Source organism: Solea solea, chromosome 7 (assembly GCF_958295425.1).
Source record: "Solea solea chromosome 7, fSolSol10.1, whole genome shotgun sequence".
NCBI lineage: Eukaryota > Metazoa > Chordata > Actinopteri > Pleuronectiformes > Soleidae > Solea > Solea solea.
The window spans coordinates 20597279-20618895 of record NC_081140.1 but is presented as its reverse complement, the minus strand read 5'-3'; the positions used below and the strand labels follow the sequence as shown (position 1 = coordinate 20618895).

General features: G+C 40.3%; 3 protein-coding genes across 5 annotated transcripts in view; all 3 read right to left on the bottom strand.

Annotated features, from left to right (window-relative positions):
• Positions 1–92: 92 nt before the first annotated feature.
• LOC131462976 (transient receptor potential cation channel subfamily V member 1-like) lies at positions 93–8628 on the bottom strand. Its single transcript, XM_058634576.1, has 15 exons — positions 8402–8628; positions 7928–8073; positions 7425–7577; positions 6620–6757; positions 5008–5312; positions 4652–4828; positions 4409–4564; positions 3721–3816; positions 3550–3620; positions 3308–3473; positions 2083–2149; positions 1657–1994; positions 1004–1128; positions 712–818; positions 93–602 (listed from the first exon to the last, which is right to left on the bottom strand). Exons 1-15 carry the CDS (start codon positions 8521–8523, stop codon positions 523–525), a joined length of 2247 nt encoding a protein of 748 aa, XP_058490559.1. The 5' UTR covers positions 8524–8628; the 3' UTR covers positions 93–522.
• Positions 8629–9943: 1315 nt separating this feature from the next.
• Positions 9944–17402, bottom strand: LOC131462978 (transient receptor potential cation channel subfamily V member 1-like). Of its 3 annotated transcripts, XM_058634578.1 has the most exons (12): positions 17297–17402; positions 17027–17217; positions 16182–16330; positions 15915–16093; positions 15292–15387; positions 15118–15188; positions 14876–15041; positions 14072–14138; positions 13599–13936; positions 13147–13274; positions 12097–12203; positions 9944–10616 (listed from the first exon to the last, which is right to left on the bottom strand). In XM_058634578.1, the coding sequence occupies exons 2-12, from the start codon at positions 17143–17145 to the stop codon at positions 10537–10539; spliced, it is 1500 nt and encodes a 499-aa protein (XP_058490561.1). In that variant the 5' UTR covers positions 17146–17217; positions 17297–17402; the 3' UTR covers positions 9944–10536. The 3 variants fall into 3 exon arrangements, 2 of the variants coding, with proteins under 2 accessions (XP_058490561.1, XP_058490560.1); XM_058634577.1 differs by having other exon boundaries at positions 17027–17391; XR_009240927.1 differs by lacking the exon at positions 13147–13274 and having other exon boundaries at positions 17027–17397.
• Positions 17403–18959: 1557 nt separating this feature from the next.
• The window catches only part of LOC131462714 (protein FAM222B-like), a 10275-nt gene continuing 7617 nt past the window's right edge, over positions 18960–21617 (bottom strand). Inside the window, exon 3 of the mRNA XM_058634176.1 lies at positions 18960–21617. This exon is cut by the window's right edge and continues 2955 nt beyond it. The gene's annotated coding sequence lies outside the window, so the exon portion shown is untranslated.

Genomic DNA, 21617 nt, shown 5'->3' with positions numbered 1-21617 from the left:
GAATCAGTTCATTAAAAATATTTGTTTAGTACTTCCTCCATGACCGGAGCACAGACTCTGCCTGACACAGTCACTGGACTGAAAAACAGCAGCAGGGTTTGATGTTTCTTTATTCAAAAGTTTCAATTTAAAAAAAAACTGAATCTCTATAAAAGGAAAGTCATCTCACACCAATGTAAGTGTCTGTCGGCAGCTGACCACCACCTGCTCTGTTTCTCCACCGCATGGTGGTAAGAAAACGTTGCATGCTGCGTCAGTGGAACAGTGACCTCAGGTGACCTTTCCATTGTGATTTGGATAAAATTTGTCCCACACACATATGTGTGAGTGCTCTTCTGCTGTCAGCATCATCAGACTGTGTTGACAGTTCACAGTATCACTCATTCACAGTTAAAGTTTTCCTGTTGCTAAGATAAATAGTAGAAATAGAAATCAACCAAAAACAAGTGGTCCACAGGAAACCTGAATCTGAATGCTAATTATTATTATTACTAAAGTACTATTATTATTTGATATGTAAAATCAAGGAAAGCCGGAAATATGTGGTTGGCGATATCTGGCACGAATCCTCTCCAAGATTGGATTCCTCTCCCACAGTTTCCCTGACAAATGACATTAAACTCATATTAGTGACATGTTTGCAGTACAAGTGAGTGAGTGTGTGCGTGTGTGCGTGTGTGCGTGTGTGTGTGTGTGTGTGCTTTACCCTACCTGAAGAGCGGGAGCGAGGCGGCAGCCGCATCATGTGATTCCCTGGGTCTTCCGCTTGGATCACAGTCAGCTCTGACCTCCATTTTTTCCAGTTAATCTCCTGCACCCTGAAATTAAAGAAGACTTTGAGCAACATAAACACAAAAACACACAGTGGCGAGTGGGAGTTGTTTTAAAAGACATTTGAATTATATAAGGACATATTGACGTATATTCCAGAACTGCAAATGTAATGACAGTACTTACTGTAAGCACATGTACTTAGCTGCATTCATGGTTCATTATGGTTTACCTGAAAAATGTGCGACTCTCGTCCTTTTCACTTTTCAGACACAGCGTCTTGGACTCACTGGAAAACAGCCTGTTCCTCAGAAACTTCGGCAGTCCTCTTTCTATGTCCAAAATTGTAGAAGCTCTCTGAGGATATATGAAAAAAATGAATAAAACAAGTTATCATTTAAGTGTCTCAAACTTTTTCTGTTTGCCTAAGTTTTGTGTTGTTTGCAAATTATCTGGAGATGTGTTCTTTGTTTGCAAATGGAAAGTAAACACACTGTGTTGGTTCTTCAGTGCTCACAGACACACAGAATAACATTCCTTATATGGACATCCTGCCGTGTGTTAGCATTTATTAGGCTTTTTTAATGGGAGTAGTGATACTTTCACAAAAGTGACCGTTTTTATTTTTGTTTATAAAAATGAGCCAAGTGTTTTCCAAATGTCACAAATACACTCTGATTTAAATACTTTTGACTACTTTTTGCTCAGTTGTGTTTATAGAGTTGGTGAAAATGAAAAAATAATCTTTTTCATCAGCTTGGCCTTAAGTTGTGCTGAAAAAAAGGATATCAGATATCAGCCTCAATGCTGTGTGCTCTAAGGGTTAAGAAGTATCATTAAAATAATGTTAGACTTTCTTGAATGCACTGACTGACAGTTTCCCACCTGCAGGTTCCAGATGTTTATATTTTCTTTGGAGAGTCTTTCGACTGTGTTGCCCATCAGGGCGATGAGCATGTTGAGGAGCAGGATGTAAGTGAGAACGATGTACGTGATGAGCAGGATGTAGAAAACCTCCTTATACTGCACATGGTCAGTGAACTCCAGATTTCCCATTCCAATCGTGAACTTGAAGAGCTCCAGTATTGTGAAACGGAGGTCATCGTAAGTCGGCTTCTCGCATACGAATGGCTCGACATCAAAGCTCCTTCCCTGTGGCAGTGAGTCGTTGTTTGGTGTTTGATCTTGAGCTGCAGCAGAGTCGTCCATCAGAGAAACCAGAGCTGTGGATGAGGAGATGATAAAACTAAAATGAAGTCTTTATTCTGCATGTAATTAACCTTTTACATTTGGAAGCCATGAGAGTTGTACCTGCTGAGAATCCAACAAGCAAGACCGAATAGACACATAAAAAGGTCAACAAGTCACTCAGGATCATCTAAAAAGAAAATGTATTTTAAAGGTTAGGTATGTTGATTTTAAACTTTCTATGTAAGTGTAATAACTGAGCGATCGTTCAATGTGTCCTGGCTAGGTCACACATCTGCATCACACAGCCTTGCCACAGGGATGCCCCAAGGCTCAGTACTGGGGCCTCTACTCTTTGCCATGTACGCCACGTTGCTGGTTCAGATCATCTGCTCACATGGCTTGTTATATGCCTGCTATGCTGATAATACCCAGCTGTATCTGTCACTCCCACCTGACGACCACACTGTCTCAGCACAAATCTCAGATTGTCTCTCTGACATATCAGCATGGATGAAAGCCCATCACCTCCAGCTAAACAACTCCAAACCTGAACTGCTGGTCTTCCCAGCCAAGCCAACAATGCATCATAATCATTTCATCATCATCTGCATTAATATCGACTCTCTATCTCTGGCTCATTCTAACATAGCAAGAAACTTGGGTGCTATGACTGATGACCAGTTGACCTTTAAAGATCATATTGCATCTGTCACCCAGTCATGTTGCTTTGCATTATTCAGTATAAGAAAAATCAGATCCTACCTAACTCAACAGGCTACCCAGCTCCTAGTAGAGGGGTGGAGTGGCTCAGTGGTAGCCAGTGTGTGAAACACATCATGGTCGCAATGGTCGCAAGTTCAACTCCAACCCTGGCTGATTGTACTCAATTCCATTGTAAGTCGCTTTGGACAAAAGTGTCTGCTAAATGACATGACATGACATGTAATGTAGTACAGGTCATCTCCTGCCCTGCTAACAGGCCTCCCGACCTGTGCTGTGAAACCACTACAGATGCTGCTACCCTTAGCTGCTAGCATCAAATTCAAATCACCGATGCTAGCCTCGACTACTCTGTTCAAAGGATTGTCGTCTGACAGTTCCAACACAGCACACAAGACAATCCAGACTCTTTTCATGTGTTGTTCCACGCTGGTGGAATAACCTACCAACCCTGTCTTGCTTGAAGAAGCTAGAAGAAGCACAATCAAATATACGGTCAATTTAGAGTAACGTCTGAATGTGAGAAAAGCTACGCACACACAGGAAGAACATGCAAACCAAGACCAGGACGTGAACCAGGAACCTTCTTGCTGTGAGGCAACGGTGCTTATAAACCAATTCTTACTCTTTGCATCATGACAGCGTATATCCCCATATGTTTAGAGCCTCTCGAATAGTGAAGGACGTTGATCCAGGCAAGGGCCAGAGACAACACGAGGAGTCCAACATATTCTCTCCGTCCAGTGACGTATAAGATTGTGCAAATCAGGAGAAGTGTTGCCTGCAGGAAACTGCAAACACAACGAGGAGCGGTGAAAACACAATGACATGAAACAAGTAAACCTCGTTTGACATGGTGATACTTACAAAAGAATGTCACAGACTCCATCAGTGTACAGAGACGTGAAGCTTGGTGGGTTCCTTATGAAACTAGCTATCTGTGGAAGCAGATGTCAAACATATGGGAACATGTTAGTACATTTAAATGAATGTTGGCCTATTTTGTGTGAAGTACAAGACCAGATTCTACTTTCTCACCGATTTGTAGAGAAACCACACTGCTCCTAAGACAGTGATGATCTCTCCGATGAGGCGGAGGGAGTCAACCTTGACGTTTTCAATGGGAAACGGTGGCTGCAGGTGAAAAGGTGATTGATTTGTGTTTAGCTAGAAACGTTGCTTGTCTGGTTCTGAGTTTGTAGTAGGGGTGTGTGTGATATGACTCATTCACAAAGAAATGCGTATTGTTGTTTTAACAATGTATGCTTTACAGTTTTCATTCAATCACAGACTTAGCGTATAAAGCTAAGACACGCGAGGAGAGTCCACATATTCACTGCACCCGGCTACTGTACATGAAGAGTGAGTGTAGTGTCCAAGGCTCGTGGTCACATGTTTTTTGGATCATGAGACCAAGGAACACTGATTTATGAAAGGTTTCCCCTCCAAACTTTTCTCCATAATCCACAGAGCAATCAGACTCAGTGACGCCACCCGTCAGACTGAGATTTTAATAAGAACACATGCAGCGGAAATATGTCTTTTCTCAACAGTTTGTGTGCATATTCAAAGTATAATTAAACATTTACCAAGTAATATTGTACAGGTTCCTGTTGTAGGATTTGCTTAAAGGTTATTCTATTCTATTCTATTCTAACATAACAACTTCATATATATACAGTATAATATTATCTATTTCTTTGAAGATGGTTTTGTTCAGTCTCACCTGTCCGTCTTTTCTGTAGCAGGCCACAACAGTGAAGATGATCAGGTAAACCAGATAGACCAAGAAATTCAACAAGAATAACTTGGAAGCAAACCTGTCCCATTTGTCCGTGAGAAGACTGTAAAGTGGCTCAATCTGGAGCATCTCTGGTCGATTCTGAGGGAAAAACAGGAAAACATTAGAGCATTAGAAAAGACCAGCACAATGATAGCAATAATACTGTCTGAATAGTCATTTTCTAACCGGACTTTGGCTCCCAAAGACGATTATGTCCAACACAGAGTTGTCTTCGTTGGTGTCGATGGAGCCTGTGTCATAAAGTGAGGAGTGAACGGGTCCATAGACCCATTCTGTGATCTTCCTGCACAGCGGCATCATCTCCTCATCCACAAATTCTCGCCGCAAAATGTGCCTGAAGAGCTTTTGAGTGAAAGATCACACAGAGATGATGTGGTGTTAACTTCTCATATCTTACACAAATTTTCAAGTTCAGGTAGTGTTTATCTACAAATTTAATGTTACATTGAAGAGATTTTCTGTGCACCTCCTACACCCAAAACTCACAAGGGAGAGACAGGAAACATCTGAAACAAACTTACCGCAATCTTCCCCAGTTTGGCTGCTAACTTCAGAGGAGTCAAGCCCTGATTATTTTCAATCTCTTCCAGATTGACTTTTGTTGTTTTCTCAAGCTTGGTGTACTGAATGAGGATCTCGTCGTACATCGTCACAAACATTTCTGTGTTTTCCGGTGAGTCGTCTGCTATGACCACCAACGTGTGCAAGACAGTGTTCCCTTGTGAGTCCTTATCGGTCAAATTTGCTCTTCTATACGGGTTTTCCATGAGGAAGGAGACAATGTTGGACTGGTTGGTGCAGGCAGCCAGCGGCAGTGGAAGTTCTCCTGAAGGAAACAAGCAAAGCTGAGTTTATTTATGAGGTCAAACTCAACTGAAAAAAAACAACAAATTAAATCAATTTTATTTTTAAACTGCCTAATCACTACATACATGATAAAAATACCATAGGTTTGTAAAGTCTAGGCCAGTCATTCCAAAAGCTAAGAATGTCATGGCTCATTTTAAATTCGGAAAATGTTCATTAGCCAAACAATCTTCTACCACTTTATCCTTCACATGAGGATCACAGTGGGCATGGTGAACCCTGGACAGGTCACCAGGGCACAGCAGCCAAACAATCATTCACTCTCACACCTACATTTTAATTTAGAGCAGGCTGGCCCATAGCCTGGCCTGCTGGCCGGCTTGTGTGTCCACTTTTATAATGTATTATCCATGACCCGCGGGACAGAAAATATCTATTATGTTATTATGTTATTTTACTCCAGATGTGAAAGGAAGACTGATTTTTTTCATTTGTCACTCCTGCGTGGCTTAGATTTGGTTACATTGCCATTCGGAAATGATAATTGTGACAATGAAAATGAAATTGTTATAAAACAGTGCATTTGTATGTAACATTTAATGTTAAAAAAACATTAGCCCCTGGAAATCTTCACATTATCAAATCTGGCCCTCATTAAAAAAGGTTTGGACACCCCTGATGTCCAGTTAACCTCTGCTGTTTTGGACAGAACTGAAACACATGCAAACTCAGACAGGTCCTGTGTCTAAGTGGGATTCAAACTGGTTCAAACAGTTCTAGCCACTATCTCCGGTCTCTGTAATATGGCCCCCGAAGCTTAATGATAAAACACAAAATTAAAATAATTTCCATTTTATTAATTTTTCTGATCCGCTGCAGCCCACTTGCAGTAACATCACTGTCCACCAGGGAGCTGCAGCCAACTATAGGTCCAGTGTGTAACATTTAGAAGGGTTTATTAGGAGGAAATTTAACAAGCAACTGATTACAATGTTTGTGTATAATTACATTATCTATCGTAGCCTTAGAATAAGATTTGTATAGTTATTTCAGACAAGGGCAGTGCTCTACTCAAGTCGCCATCTTGCACCCCAGACAAACCTGCCAGAGCACATATGTTTTGCGTTTGAAGTGGACGGTTACTACACAAACAAAGAAGAATGGCTCCGCCTACATAAACCTGACACAAAACCCACAAAGAAGAAGGAGGAGAAGACAGCAGAGTAGAAGAATGGAGAGAGTTGTGAAACATCTCATGAAAAGGACATCAATGTTTCCTAATGCATTTGGTGAAAGAGAGGGATGGGTGGAGTTAGATTTACTCACCAAAATAAAAGCCCAGTCCCACACCATGCTGGAAGAAAGTTCCACTGGCTTTGGCTTGCACATCAGCTCCTTTCTGGACCAGCAGCTTCACATGATCGAAGCTCCGTCTTTCAATGGCGACATGCAGCGCTGTCTGACCTGTGACGTGTGGTTTGTTGTTACAGAAAACAAAACAAAGGTGGTGATGTCGGGATTTTGTACAGATCCTAAACTGAGACATGTGGTGTAGGACACTTCCACAGAACTCTGACAAAGCATTCATGTGTTCACAGTTACTGTATACAAGTCAGTACATGTAAAGCTCCAGAGAAAGGATATCATCCCCTGAGGCTGCTGAATAGACACTGCCAGTAAATCTACATGACGTACTGCTTCTCTTTCTTTCTCTCTCTCTCACACTCACATAGAGAATAACCTTAGATTTTAGTCTCTGCATTGCTTCATATATATTATGTGTGGTATGTCTGTCTTTTAAAATAACATTACTTGTCCAGACTGCATCCAGGAAACTTGGAGCTGCATAGTGATGTTTTGTACCTTTTATGTCACTGTGTCCTTCTCTGTAAAGCACTTTGTTCAACCTTGGTTGTTTTTAAATGTGCTCTAGAAATAAAAATGACTTGACATGACTAAATGTGCAGGTCTATTCATTTCTAACAAATGTCATTGTTTTCAGCCACTGTATTAAGCCGTCTGGCTTCACTAGTGCTATTAAGCTGGTTTGCTTCAGCCTTGACTCCATCAGTCATGGTGTGAAATATTTAGCATTTTGTCCAAATACCTATGTGAGCATACTGTCACCTACCTTTGTAGCAAACATCTTTGTAAGACGCATTGATTAAGTTTTTTAAATCTCCAGTTTTCTCTGCGATGTCGAGGAAGACGTCTATGGTGTCGTTTCTTCCATCTTTCAGATTCAGCAAAGCTTTGAGGAGCACTGTTTTCCCAGTGACATCATCTGAAAGTTGTGCACACAATTACATAGGTGTTGACATCAGTGAAAGTTCACTACTTTTACATCCAGTCTCACCACATTGTATTATTATTGATGAGAGTGTTATATCCCAATAGCACAATTCACAGCCAGCTTCCTCTGGTTTTACTATTTATACTTAAGAAAACATTTTCCTCCTCAGTGATGCCTTTTCTACTCAGGTCAACTCCAAACTGGCTCCTCCAGAATACATAACAATGCACATGAATGTTTGAGGACACATGACTGCACTGATTCAAAACTAACACGTCACATGTAAGAGTGGGACATTGTCCTTCAGAAACAAGGCAAATAAACTGCTTCATCCTACTTGCCTGTAAACTCTGGACTTGTAAGTCGTTTATTATTAACCAACAGGTAGTTGAGCAGACCATCGAGCTGAGTCGTGTCTCCCTGGGATGCTGCTTCAAAGAGCCCCTCCCTGGTGAATGCTGATGAGCAAACACCGTCCGTGGTGACACTATATGGTTTGAAATAAAGAGAAACACATAAATCATTGAATGCATCATTCACCTTAAGATTATAGTAAGAGTAATGTGTTCTTGCACAGCTTATGATCAGAGCAGGATCCTTTGTCTCTGGATGCTTGTTTACCGGAAATCTACCACAGTGTAACCTGATGCTTAGTCTCAAACGGCTGACATGCAATTTAAACTCCACAGGATAAGAACCACAGCTGTGTCTGGGCTGATGACTCCTGTATCTGCATCAGTGAATAATTCAAGTGCATATGCATAAGCTGTGAAAATGAAATCAAACTCTAGCTCCTCCCAAGTAAAACCGGTTACCTATTCATTAGAATGTTGGTATCCATAGGAGTGATCTCTGCGGTGTCTGTGCTCAGAAGCCAGTCCAGACTGTCGGGGATGTCGTTGAGCTGCTCATCATCCTGTGGCGGTTCTTTCTCCATCTTGTTTGTTCTTAATGTTGAGAAGACTAGACTGTGTGACTCCACAGGTGGCTCATCAGGTATGTTGTGCGGCTGCTACTCAGGTGTAGACAGAAGGTAGGAATGTAATTTGAGGTAGTGGTTAAGGTGTTGCCGTGGTCACGCCCCTCCCTGTGCCCAGAGGACATGCCTGTTGTTTACAAAACACTTTTCCTGTTGGAGGAAGAAAGAGCATGCAGGGATCATAGCTGGGATCAAAACTGTCAGCTATACTTTTCTCAGGTATTAAATACCTGTTTGACACGCGGCACTGCTGAACCCTGCTCTTAAACAACATGAACAAAGACAAACTTCTTAACAAGAACATTATTCTAAGAAAGTGGTTGATATGACATGCAAATAAAGTGAGAGTAAATAAACAGGGTGAGGTAGAAGCAGGAAATGCCTGAGGCTCCTGAGAAAGACTCATTACATCAACAACACATTTGTGGGAACACCCTTTAAGCTATAGTCCTTAAGTTTACATGATAATGACATTTCTCCTGACAGATGTTTAGTTAAATAAAATCCATCACTGGTTTCTTTTGTACACATACAGAGGTGAGTACAGGGTGTACCTGTGCACTTACCTCTGTTCTCCACTAGAGTTTACCAGAGCTCAATTATATTATCATAGAAATACATTTGTTCCTCTGCCACACAAAAGCCTATAAGTTTTTCTGTTGTTGTGTTATTGTTTCTACGCATTATGTAGTAATGGTGTCACAAATGAACATGTAATACAATAATGTTTTGTCACACAAACAACGTGACTTGTTTTTTATATGACAGGCCACAACATGTGTTTTTAAATGGTTTTACAACCAGCAAGCTGATTTTAAACACAGGTCTCCCTCAAGGTTGTGTTTTATCCCTGATTCTGTTCTTTGTGTACACAAACAACATCTCTTGGGACAGTGAAGGAATGACTCTCCTTAAATTCGCAGATGACATGACCCTGGTGGCTCACATGACGGACAGTACTGCGCTGACCCATTAAGTGGCAGTCTACAAACTAGCCCAGACTTTTAATCAAAACTCACTAGAATTAAATATCACAAAGAGCAAGGAGTTGTGCTGTGGGAGCAGAGAGACACTTTTAACCCCCATTTTTTACACCTCTCAGTATCCAAGGTGCAAGATTTGAAATACCTGACATTATCATTAAAACCCATTTGTTCCTCTGCCACATAAAATATATTAGATTTTTTGTTGTTGTTGTTGTTGTGTTATTGTTTCTATGTTTTATGTAGGAATGGTGTCACAAATGAATATGTAATACAATAATGTTTTGCCACAGAAACTTGTCACAAGGAAATGTTCAGGATAGAGATTGACTCCACCCTCTCTTTAACACAACATGTTGAATCTGTTTTTAGTTAAGCACAACAACGCCTCCACCTGCTGAGGAAACGGAGGACTTTTAATGTCAGTGCACACATTTTAACTCTGGTTTACACTTCACTCATTGAATCCATCCTCCCTTTTAACATTACATCCTGGTACAGCTCCCTCTCCACCAAAAATAAAACAAAACTCTCCCACATAGTTAATCAGGGCAAAAAAAAAAAAACAGGTTCACCACAAACACCACTCTCTGAACTATATCAGCGCTCTGTGGTCAGGAAAGCCACCCTGATCACAGAGGACCCATCTCATCACTCCTTTCAGTTACAGTTACTTCATTCCGACGCTATGAAGTCCCACTGGCCCGTAAAAACATTAACAAGAAGTCCTTTATTCCCTCTGCTGTTTCTCCACAGCATGGTGGTGAGAAGACATCGCACGCTGCATCAGTGGAACAGTGACCTCTGGTGACCCTTGCATCACTTCTTTTGTCCAGCACACAGATGTGTGAGTGCTCTTCTGCTGTCAGCATCATCAGACTGTGTTGGTTCACAGTATCACTCATTCACATTTAAAGTTTCAAGAAACTTGAATCTAAATGCTTAATATTATTATTACAAGTGTACTACTATTATTTGATATGTAAAATCAAGGAAAGATGGAACTATGTCTTTGTTGATATCTGGCACGAATCCTCTCCAAGATTGCATTCCTCTCCCACAGTCTCGCTGACAAATGACAAAAAAAAACTCATATTAGTGACATGTTTGCCGTACAAGTGAGTGTGTGCAGAGGTGTAGTCTACGTGATACGCAGGTATACGCCGTATACCCACTAAGAAAGCTCCAGCATTTCCGTATGCCCACTTAGAAATGCTCAATGATCACCTTCGATAGTCTGCCCGTGTCCTAGACCTGACGTCACGTCACCTAGACAACAGCGATGTCAACTCAGTCGGCGCCGCGGTGATGTCCAGCAGCTCAACAGTAAATATGAAGCGAAAGCAACAAACTACCCGTAGACTACTAGCTACTAGCTTATAAGAGATTTCCCAAACTAAATACATGCCACCTACATATTCACTAAACGGCCTTGCTAGCTCAATCTGGTTGTAGTAAAGTAGTAAATAACGTAGTTATTACACATGTTACTGTGAGACTATGAGTATGTGTGTGCATGCATGAATAGTCAGGCTAACCAAGAAAGTAGGCATTCTTGGTTAGAATGGAAGGACAGAGAGTTAGGTAAATATCAGCCAACTTATAAAGCTACACAGATGATGTCAACTTTATGAAAATGAGAGTATAGCTGGTTTATTTTCATCTTAAAGATACATTAATTTCACTTTTCTAAAATAAAATTATAATGGTATTGTCACAGTGAAGCTTATTTACAGTCCATTAAATTATTTTGAATAGATTCTTATCCAGTTCAAAAGGTGTTATTGCTAATATAGATTCAAAAAAGACTACTTGTATGATGTTAGTCATGTTTTTGTTTATTGAAAATAATTTCCATATCTGAGGAGTGGGCGATGTTTAAGATCCAGTCATCAGGCTCAAGTAGACCAACATCCTTGAGAAACAAGATCAAATGTGTATTTTGCTGTGTGATCGCTGTATTAAGTATGAGTGTGAGACGTCTTAGAACAGTTGCTGATATGTTTCATTTAAATTGATTATTCAAGTATTTTTGTATGGGAAACATCATTCTAAAGAACATGTTTTTATTTTGTATTTTTGCATTTATTCTTTCTTATATAGGGTATTTTATTTTAATGAATTGTAATTGTTTCTGACAAATGACCAACTTTCTGGTCTCTAAGCAGCAGCAGCAGCAGCAATAAATGTCCTGTGCAAAGGATTCAAGTATCTCGTCGTCTCCTTAGCACAGGCCAGTTACATATACAGTAGTACAGTGTTTATATATAGCCAACAGTTATTTATGTATTGATGCTTTATAGTTTATTTGATGCTAGTGCCTAATGGTGATTTTAATGTGATTGTTTATTGTCCTAGAAACTGATGACAATATTGAGTGTTGAATAATCTCAATTACTTGTGGTGGTTGTAGGCTACTGTGTACGACAGTGAGTGTGGCGGTGTTTATAGGACGGGTGTGGAAGAGGCTAGGAGTGAATCATCACAGTCCAAAAATAATTAGACTACACCACTGTTTGTGTGTGTGTGTGTGTGTGTTCCATCCTACCTGACGAGCGGGAGCGAGGCGGCAGCCGCATCCTGAGATTCACTGGGTCTTCAGCTTGGATCACAGTCAGCCCTGACCTCCATTTTTGCCAGTTCGTCTCCTGCACCCTGAAATTAAAGAAGACTTTAAGCAACACACACCAACCATTTCACACGAGTGGGAGTCATTTGTTTGAAAAGAAGTTCAAAGGACATATTGACCAGGGACAGATGTAACAGGGGACGGTTGTAACACCTTGAATTCCTCCAATCAGAAACAACTTAGAGTGATGACACTCACTGAGCATGCGCACAGTGAACTTCCTTATGGTGTTATGTACAAAAGCTTGTTTTTTAGCTAAAAAAAATTACTTTCCTGTCTGATGTACTTTTTTGGATGCTGTTTTAAGATCAAATGTCTATACTGGGATGGCGGTAACGCCCTGTTACAACCTTTTCATTTATATTTTAAAAACTAATAATAATAATAATGCTTATTATTTATTGATTGTTTTTTACTTGATGTAAGGCGACCTTGAGTGCCATGAAAGGCGCCATCAAATAAAATGTATTATTATCATTATTATTAGTAAATAATTTTTTTGCATTATAATTTGACGGCTTCACTTCTTTTTTGTCACGTAGGATGACAAAAAGGTAAACATTACTTAAAAACATGAAATTAATAGTCACAATAACATGATTGATAAATAATATTTTCCATTTTGACTATATGATTGATTCATTATGTATATTTTACACGTTACAACCGTCCCTATACACTGGGACGGTTGTAACAGTGGAGAGACTGTATTAAAATCAATTTTGCAACCTGTACATATTTCATAAAGCCACTTGAATACATTATTTCAACAATTAACAGATTGAAGTTTATAATAAAATAAATTGGTTATTCCAGTGTAAATGGTTTTTGATGTATTGCTGAAAATTGCAAAAAGTGTTACAACTGTCCCTGGTCTCCCCCTATGTTACAGAACTACAAACAAATGTTTTAAATATGAATGTAATGACAGCACTTACTTAGTTACCATTCATCAATATTATGGTTTACCTGAAAAATGTGCGACTCTTGCCCTTTTCATCTTTCAGACACAACGTCTTAAAACGCTCACTGGAAAACAGCCAACTCTCCACAAACCTGGACAGTCCTCTCTCTATGTCCAAAATTGTAGAAGCTCTCTGAGGATATATGACAAAAATAAATAAAACAATAGTAATTATCATTAAGTTCTGTCTGTTTGCCTATGTTTTGTGTTTTTTTGCACATTGTTATTCTATTATTATTTATTTATTTTTATTTATAGAGTTAAAAATTAAAATTAAAAAAATCAGACTGCCTATAGGTTGTGCTGTAAAAAAGGATATAAGACACTCTGCACATTCCTATAGCCTCTGCAGTAATGGAAAAAGGCAGCCTCAATACTGTGTGCTCTAAGGGTTAAGAATTATCATTACATTAACATGAGACTTTCCTAAAAAATGCACTGACTGACAGTTTCCCACCTGCAGGTTCCAGATGTTTATATTTTCTTTGGAGAGTCTTTCGACTGTGTTGCCCATCAGGGCGATGAGCATGTTGAGGAGCAGGATGTAAGTGAGAACGATGTACGTGATGAGCAGGATGTAGAAAACCTCCTTATACTGCACATGGTCGGTGAACTCCAGATTTCCCATTCCAATCGTGAACTTGAAGAGCTCCAGTACTGTGAAACGGAGGTCATCGTAAGTCGGCTTCTCGCATACGAATGGCTCGACATCAAAGCTCCTTCCCTGTGGCAGTGAGTCATTGTTTGGTGTTTGATCTTGAGCTGCAGCGGAGTCGTCCATCAGAGAAACCAGAGCTGTGGATGAGGAGATGATAAATCTAAAATGAAGTCTTTATTTATAAATCTAAGTCATTATCATTATTATTATTATTATTGTTATTATTCTGCATGTAATTAACCTTTTACATTTGGAAGCCATGAGAGTTTTACCTGCTGAGAATCCAACAAGCAAGACCGAATAGACACATAAAAAGGTCAACAGGTCACTCAGGATCATCTAAAAAGAAAATGTATTTCAAAGGTTAGGAATGTCGATTTTAAACTTGAAAGTGATGAAGTGCGAGGCATTGGAATGGATAAATAATCATATCAGACATTACATTTTTGTATTTAGATTTCACTGACTGACACCAAAGCTCCAGGCTGCATCACAAAGCATCTGCCATGGTGTAAGTTGCTCACAGCAATCTCAAGATATTGGATCAGACTCTTTTGGTGTTTCGTTCCACGCTGGAATGACCTACTGAGCGCTACCACAACAGGGGACGTCCCTGTCTGTCTTCAAGAAGCTCTTGAAGACTCAGCTCTTCCAAGAGCATCTTCTGTCCTAGAACTTACCTTACCCACTTTCCTGCATGATCTCCTTCTACACTCTACTCCTGCACTCTCACCCTCTGTCAGTCCACTGTTCCTATCTAGTGGATTTTTTTCCAAGACTTCTTTATGTGGCTTATTCCTCTTTTGTAAGTCACTTTGGATAAAAGCGTCTGGCTGCTGACCTCGAGCAAAAGAGTGGATAAACCCTGGACAGGTTACCACAGGGCCAACATATTGAGACAAACAACCGTTCATTCACACAATCAAATATACGGTCAATTTAGAGTAACGTCTGAATGTGAGAAAAGCTACGCACACACAGGAAGAACATGCAAACCAAGACCAGGACGTGAACCAGGAACCTTCTTGCTGTGAGGCAACGGTGCTCGCTGATACTTCTTATAAACCAATTCTTACTCTTTGCATCATGACAGCGTATATCCCCATATGTTTAGAGCCTCTCGAATAGTAAAGGACGTTGATCCAGGCAAGGGCCAGAGACAACACGAGGAGTCCAACATATTCTCTCCGTCCAGTGACGTATAAGATTGTGCAAATCAGGAGAAGTGTTGCCTGCAGGAAACTGCAAACACAACGAGGAGCGGTGAAAACACAATGACATGAAACAAGTAAACCTCGTTTGACATGGTGATACTTACAACAGAATGTCAAAGACTCCATCAGTGTACAGAGACGTGAAGCTTGGTGGGTTCCATATAAAAATAGTTATCTGTGGAAGCAGATACATCAAACATATGGGAACATGTTAGTACATTTAAATGAATGTTGGCCTATTTTGTGTGAAGTACAAGAGTGAGTATGGAGTTTCTCACCGATTTGTAGAGAAACCACACTGCTCCTAAGACAGTGATGAACTCGCCAATGAGGCGGAGAGGGTCGACCTTGACGTTTTCAATGGGAAACGGTGGCTGCGGGTGAAAAGGTGATTGATTTGTGTTCAGTCATTTACAAGGAAATCCTTATTGTTGTTTCAACAATGTATGGTTTGATGTTTTCATTCAATCACAAACTTAGCATAAAAAGCTAAGACACACAAGGAGAGCACCTGACTACTGTACATGAAGAGTGCAGTGTCCAAGGCTCATGGTCACATGATCAGATTGTTTGGATCATGAGACCAAGGAACACTGATTTGTGAAAGGTTTCCCCCTCCAAACGTTTCTCCATATTCCCCAGAGCAATCAGACACTGTCTGTGTCTGTTTAGCTGAGCTCATCTTCAGATTTTAATACAAAACAGGGGAATTATGTCTTTTCTTAACAGTTCGTGTTCATTTTCAAAGTATATTTAATTAAACATTTTAATTCAAGTAATATTTTACATGTTTAAGTTGTAGGATTTGCTGAAAGGTTATTCTATTATATTCTAAAATAAGAACTCAAAATACATATAAAATGATATATATTTTGGTGAAGATGGTTTTGTTCAGTCTCACCTCCCCTTCCTTTCTGTAGCAGGCCACAGTGGTGAAGATGACCAGGTATACCAGATACACCACGAAATTCATCCAGAATAACTTGGAAGCAAACCTGTCCCATTTGTCCGTGAGGATACTTTTAAGAGGCTCGATCTGGAGCATCATAACAATGCACAAGCATGTTTGAGGACACATGACTGCACTGATTCAAACATACACATCACATGTAAGAGTGGGACATTGTCCTTCAGAAACAAGGCAAATAAACTGCTTCATCCTACTTGCCTGTAAACTCTGGACTTGTAAGTCGTTTTTCATTATTAACCAACAGGTAGTTGAGCAGACCATCGAGCTTAGTTGTGTCTCCCTGGGATGCTGCTTTAAAGAGCCGCTCCCTGGTGAATGCTGACGTGCCAACACTGTCAGTGGTGTCACTATATGGTTTGAAACATAGAGAAACACACAAATCATTGAATGCATCATTCCTGAAGCTTAGACTCCATCCATCTTCTACCGCTTTATCCTCCACAGGAGGGTCGGGAGGGTGCCGTGCCTCTCAGCTGACATAGGGCAATAGGTATGGAGCTAGAACAGTGACAGTAAACTGAGGAATAATAATAATAAAATAAATATTGGCAATGAAACAAGTTGTGTCTTTGAAATTAAATATTGGCATTGAAACAAGTTTTGTCACTGAAAAAATGTTCAACTGAAAATAAAAAACAAAAATTAAAATATAACAATCACAATTTTTTTTATATCTTACAATCTCACAATCACAATTTTTGCATGTAATTTGCATACCAGATTAAAAAAAACATTATTTAGAGTGTCCAGTTTACCTAATCCCCATATTGCATGTTTGTGGACCTGTAGAAAACCCATGCACACTGCATGCAGAAAGGGCTCAAACCCGGGTCTTCTTGCTGTAAAGGCAAGAGTGCTAACCACTACACCAACCATGTGAAGCTTAGTCTCAAAAGGCTAAAATACATTTTAAACTCCACAGGATAAAAATCACAGCTGTGCCTGGGCTGATGACTCCTGTATCTGCATCAGTGAGTAATTCAAGTCCACATGCATAAGTTGTAAAAATGAAATTCCAGCTCTTCTCAAGTAGAACCGGTTACCTATTCATTTGAATGTTGGTGTCCATAGGAATGATCTCGGCGTCTGTGCTCAGAAGCCAGTCCAGATTTTCGGGGATGTCATTGAGCTGCTCGTCATCCTGTGGCGGTTCTTTCTCCATCTTGTTTGTTCTTAATGTTGAGAAGATTAGAGTGTGTGGCTCCACAGGTGGCTCATCAGGTATGAATGTCTGCTGCTCAGGTGTAGACAGAAGGTAGGTAATGGTAAAGGTGTTCCTTTTCTGCCTGGATGATGAAGAAAGTCTGCTTTACCTGTTTTGACTGTTGGCTGTGAATCAGTCATCACTTGTTTTGAAACACATTGTCAATCCACTCCCCTCCCCTCTTAAGAGTGGTATCTCCCCAGTGCCTTCCCCAGAAACTTATCTGAGTTTCAGCTGTTCAGCCAGTCAAGCCCCAAAACCAGTGTTGCAGGCTTTGTTTTCAGTTGTGTACATTCTTTATACTGTGGGTCATTTACAAATACCTTTAAATACTGTTGTTCCTGCTTCGGCCAATCCCAGACCTACTAATTTGACTCAATTAGAACAACCAGAGTATCTGCTGTGTAATTTCATACCACAAGCAAAACCTGTATTTGAAGGTATTCCCGGACCTAATACATACAGATATACTAAAATATCTCATGTCTTTAATATGAGTGCATTTGTCAGGGCAACTGTGGGACCTAAACCTGAATGCACTCTGAGGCCTCGCTCAGACTAAACATCCCTCCTTAGAGATCTGTCATAGCACATGTTGACAGTCTTCAACATATAACGTGCCAGCTCTTTGTTTAAAGGAATACTTCACTGATTTGCATTTAGCTTTGTATTACTAGAATAGGGGTAGTATTTTTGAAAAATTGTGCTTTCCAATTTCAGTTTCCCCTGAGTTGAGACATATCTTCATTCTTTTCTTTATTGCACGCCCACCAGTGACACTTGGTCCTGTTAGCAAAGATGGCAGACAATGTTTACATTATGGGAATGAGGTCCCGTCCCCCTACGAGTGGCTCTAAAAAGTGCGTAATTAGTGTTGCAGTTTCAAGCCTCGGACCAAGTGTCTCTGGTGCACGTAACAGAAAAGAAAAATGTATATATTTCTCGAAACTGTATACTACCTCTATTCTAGTAATACAAAACTAAATGCAAATCAGGTATTCAGTGAGGTATTCCTTTACACCCCGACTGTTTACAAGAATTGTTTGTAACAGGTCCAAGTGCTCAGATGTGTCTGCTGTCAGCGTGCAAGTGTGTGTGTGCCTGCGTACAAGTGATGGAGATGATACAAGAGCAGCTTTAACATAAAACACATTTTACACGTGAGGAAAAATAAATCAGTAGTAATATTTGATAGTAATTAATATTTTGGCGAGTGGCTGCAGATAAATTAACATATGGGTGTTGACTGGTGTGTGATAAAAACCTGAAACCCCTGCGGCTGTGACAATATCAGCTGAGGAGGTGGTCTCCTGTCTTTCCTGTGGACAGATTGTGTTCATTCATGCTCAAGAATGTGGGCATTTGTCCTCAAACCACTTTCAACTGTGAAGACAGATACACATGTAGAGGAGAGGGAGAGAGGGAGAGGGGGAGCGAGAGAGAGAGAGAGAGAGGGAGAGAGGGAGAGGGGGAGCGAGCGAGAGAGAGAGAGAGAGAATGCAAAACATGCAGCAAATGATTGGAAAGTAGAAATAGATGATCATGGGGGCCTCATCCCTTGGGGCACAAGTTCTACCAACTGGGCTATCCAGTTCCACCACTTGTTCTACAATTTTCCTAATTTTACCTTTACCTCAGCAGATTCATCAAATTCCAAATGAAATTAAACAATAATGAATAAAAAAGAGTTCATACATGAACACTGAAAGGGACTTGAATCATCTTAACTGTCTTCACGTGTGGTAATAAAGACAAAATGGCGGTAAACGCACTGTGTTTGCAAACTTTATTTTGGTTGGGGGGGTGGGGAATGTTTGTGCAAGACATTTTATTCCTGAAGGTTAGGCAAAACTGGAATATCACATTTTCACAAAGTAGAGACAGTGACCCCCCTCCACCACTGCTGGAGTCCAAATAAATCTACAGAGAGTGGTTACAAACCTGCACCTAATAAAACCACCTGTGTTGACCCACAACGCCTCTCAGTGCATGCGGACAACAAATCAAGTTCTGCAACTTAAAATTATTTCCATTATTGATTATTATCAGATAGAGAAACACTTCTGTATTTTCCAAAACTCAAAGATGACAATGTCCTCAAATACTTTGCTTAGTCCAGAAATCAAAGATGTTCTTTTTAGTGTCAAAATATGTTTACAGGCGTGGACTAACGTTCGAACATCGTCACAGATTGTCCAGAATGTCTGGAACATACGCAAATGTTCGCAGACCTTGCTCTGTTCCAGAGTTCTTTCTGATAATGATCCCAGAAAATATTCATAACCTCAAATTACAGAACTTATTTTCCTTCGATTATCGTAATCATTGGTGATTAACTTAGAACCAAATGGTTTTTTTCTGTGCAGGCAGGAATCACTCTCTTTAGATTTCTTCATGCTCTCTTCACACCTTTATAGTTTTTACTTCACAACTTCTTTGACCAGTAAATGAGGGCAGCAGCTCTTCTTTATGTCACCAGCTTGTTGCTTATTACTGTTAGAACATAATAAGTTCCCACAAAAAGCCTGCTGAGGCTTTTGACTGGGAGAGGGAAAAGGGGGAGGGGTTTACAGAGAGGAACGCTTGGTCACTTTGGTCAGTGAGTCAGCAGCAAACAGTTCACACATCCCGACAGTGTCGAGGAATCGTGGCACACTTCAGGACTTCAGTCCATGACACAGTATCAGTAGTTACACTAAGTAGCTTGGTCCCCCATCAGAGATTAACTTCGTGCACACCCGTGTGCAAGTACCCAAGCTCAACAAGCGCACACACACACACACACACACACACACACACACTCGCACCCGTGCGCGCGTGCACACACACACACGTTTCTCCATACTAAGCCCAGTGGAGGCACTTCATATGAAAGTGTAGAACCTGACTGCGTCGGGCTGTAACGAGGCAGTTCAACATGAAGAGGACAGGTGGGTCACATGGTTCATCGTTCTCACTCAGCGTCTGTTCTTGTTGAGGTGAAGAGACAGACACGAGGGAACCACCAGCACCCTAACACCGCTCAGTAATCACATGTACAGTCATCTCCTGGTAGAATCCAATGACAGCCATGTTGACAGAATTAGAGAGGCGCCCTTCTTTCACCCATCCCATTGTATTTCACCGATTAACAGCCCGTACATCATTACTATTCACACACATATACACACGCACACAAACACACACAAATCATAGTAGTGTGTGTTAAGATTAAATTCAATAGCAGCTTCAAGGGGCAGGCACGTCAAAAACAAGAGCCAGGAAAAATAATAAACTGCTGTCAAGTATGAAGAGCAGAATCCAGAAATGGTACGGTTTTTCACATCAGCTGTCTTTCCTCTGAAGACGACTGACGCCTCATCGTGACGCCATTTTCTGTCTCTACAGGGAAACGCACTGGGTGTTTGTGTAAGATTAAAGCACAGATGCAAACCTTTGCTGAATCTGTTTTTTCACGGTCTGCATCATCAATGTGTGTCACCTATGGCACCTAATGTGAAATCACCTATGGCTTCAGGATGCAGTGGTCCAAAGAAATAAATTAAACTATATCAGGATATTTAATTATAAGTATAACAACTAAAACACAGTCCAAATACTTTAAGATAACTGCTACAGCCCTGATCTACATATCTATTAATTCTGCTAAATACATACTATTTATATTTACTCTTAAAATCATCTTAAATCCTTGATAGTTAGGCAACATTTAGGCAGCAGAACAGGTGATTTATGAACAGGTTTCACCCTAATATTTCCAATTAAAGGGTAAAAATAATCACCTGATCTGACTGCCTATACATATTAACAATGCCCTAAGATCTGACAGTACAGTTTTAACAAATTTCAAATGACCAAAAGCTAAGGGAATAATGATGCCATACTTAAGCTCCTGGCAGAGAAAGTCAGTGAAGTATTAAGTAGAAGAACTACTTTGACGTTTAAGGCTTTTTCCAGAAGGCTCGATGACAACAGAGCAACAAATGCTTGGACAAAATTGACCCAAAAACACAGAGAACAGGAGGAAGAAACGGGTCCAAAGCTTTGTGCTCAACGCATCCAGCAGAATGACCTGCAGTAAATGTTTTTGTTTGTTTCATAGGTAGCACATGTACGACACAGGTAAGGCCAGTGATTCGCAGGTGAACAGCTACACAGACACAGTCCACACCACATCCGTTCACTTGCATTACAGTAGTAAAGTGGTGAGGAAACAAATCATTTTCCCAGCTTGCACTTTGTTTTTGAAGACCTTGCATGCTTGCAAGTGATCATTTTGCTTTTCACATACCGACACACACAAACTATTTTAATAATAATTATGGGATGCTGTTCGGTTTCACATTAGCTTTAGACAAATAGAGGCCGACGGAGACTCTGCTCCTTTTGCCAAATATTAATCTTAACATTTAAAAGTAATTTCTACAGTT

Bases quoted from the DNA above. Each gene is read 5' to 3' on its own strand.
- LOC131462976 (XM_058634576.1), bottom strand. From the start codon at position 8,523: ATGGAGAAAGAACCGCCACAGGATGATGAGCAGCTCAACGACATCCCC. The intron at 8,074-8,401 runs GTAACCGGTTTT...CAAACCATATAG, and splicing joins ACCAACATTCTAATGAATAG to TGTCACCACGGACGGTGTTT. The intron at 1,995-2,082 runs GTACAACTCTCA...CCTCATCCACAG, and splicing joins GCTTGTTGGATTCTCAGCAG to CTCTGGTTTCTCTGATGGAC.
- LOC131462978 (XM_058634578.1), bottom strand. From the start codon at position 17,145: ATGGAGAAAGAACCGCCACAGGATGACGAGCAGCTCAATGACATCCCC. The intron at 16,331-17,026 runs GTAACCGGTTCT...CAAACCATATAG, and splicing joins ACCAACATTCAAATGAATAG to TGACACCACTGACAGTGTTG. The intron at 13,937-14,071 runs GTAAAACTCTCA...CCTCATCCACAG, and splicing joins GCTTGTTGGATTCTCAGCAG to CTCTGGTTTCTCTGATGGAC.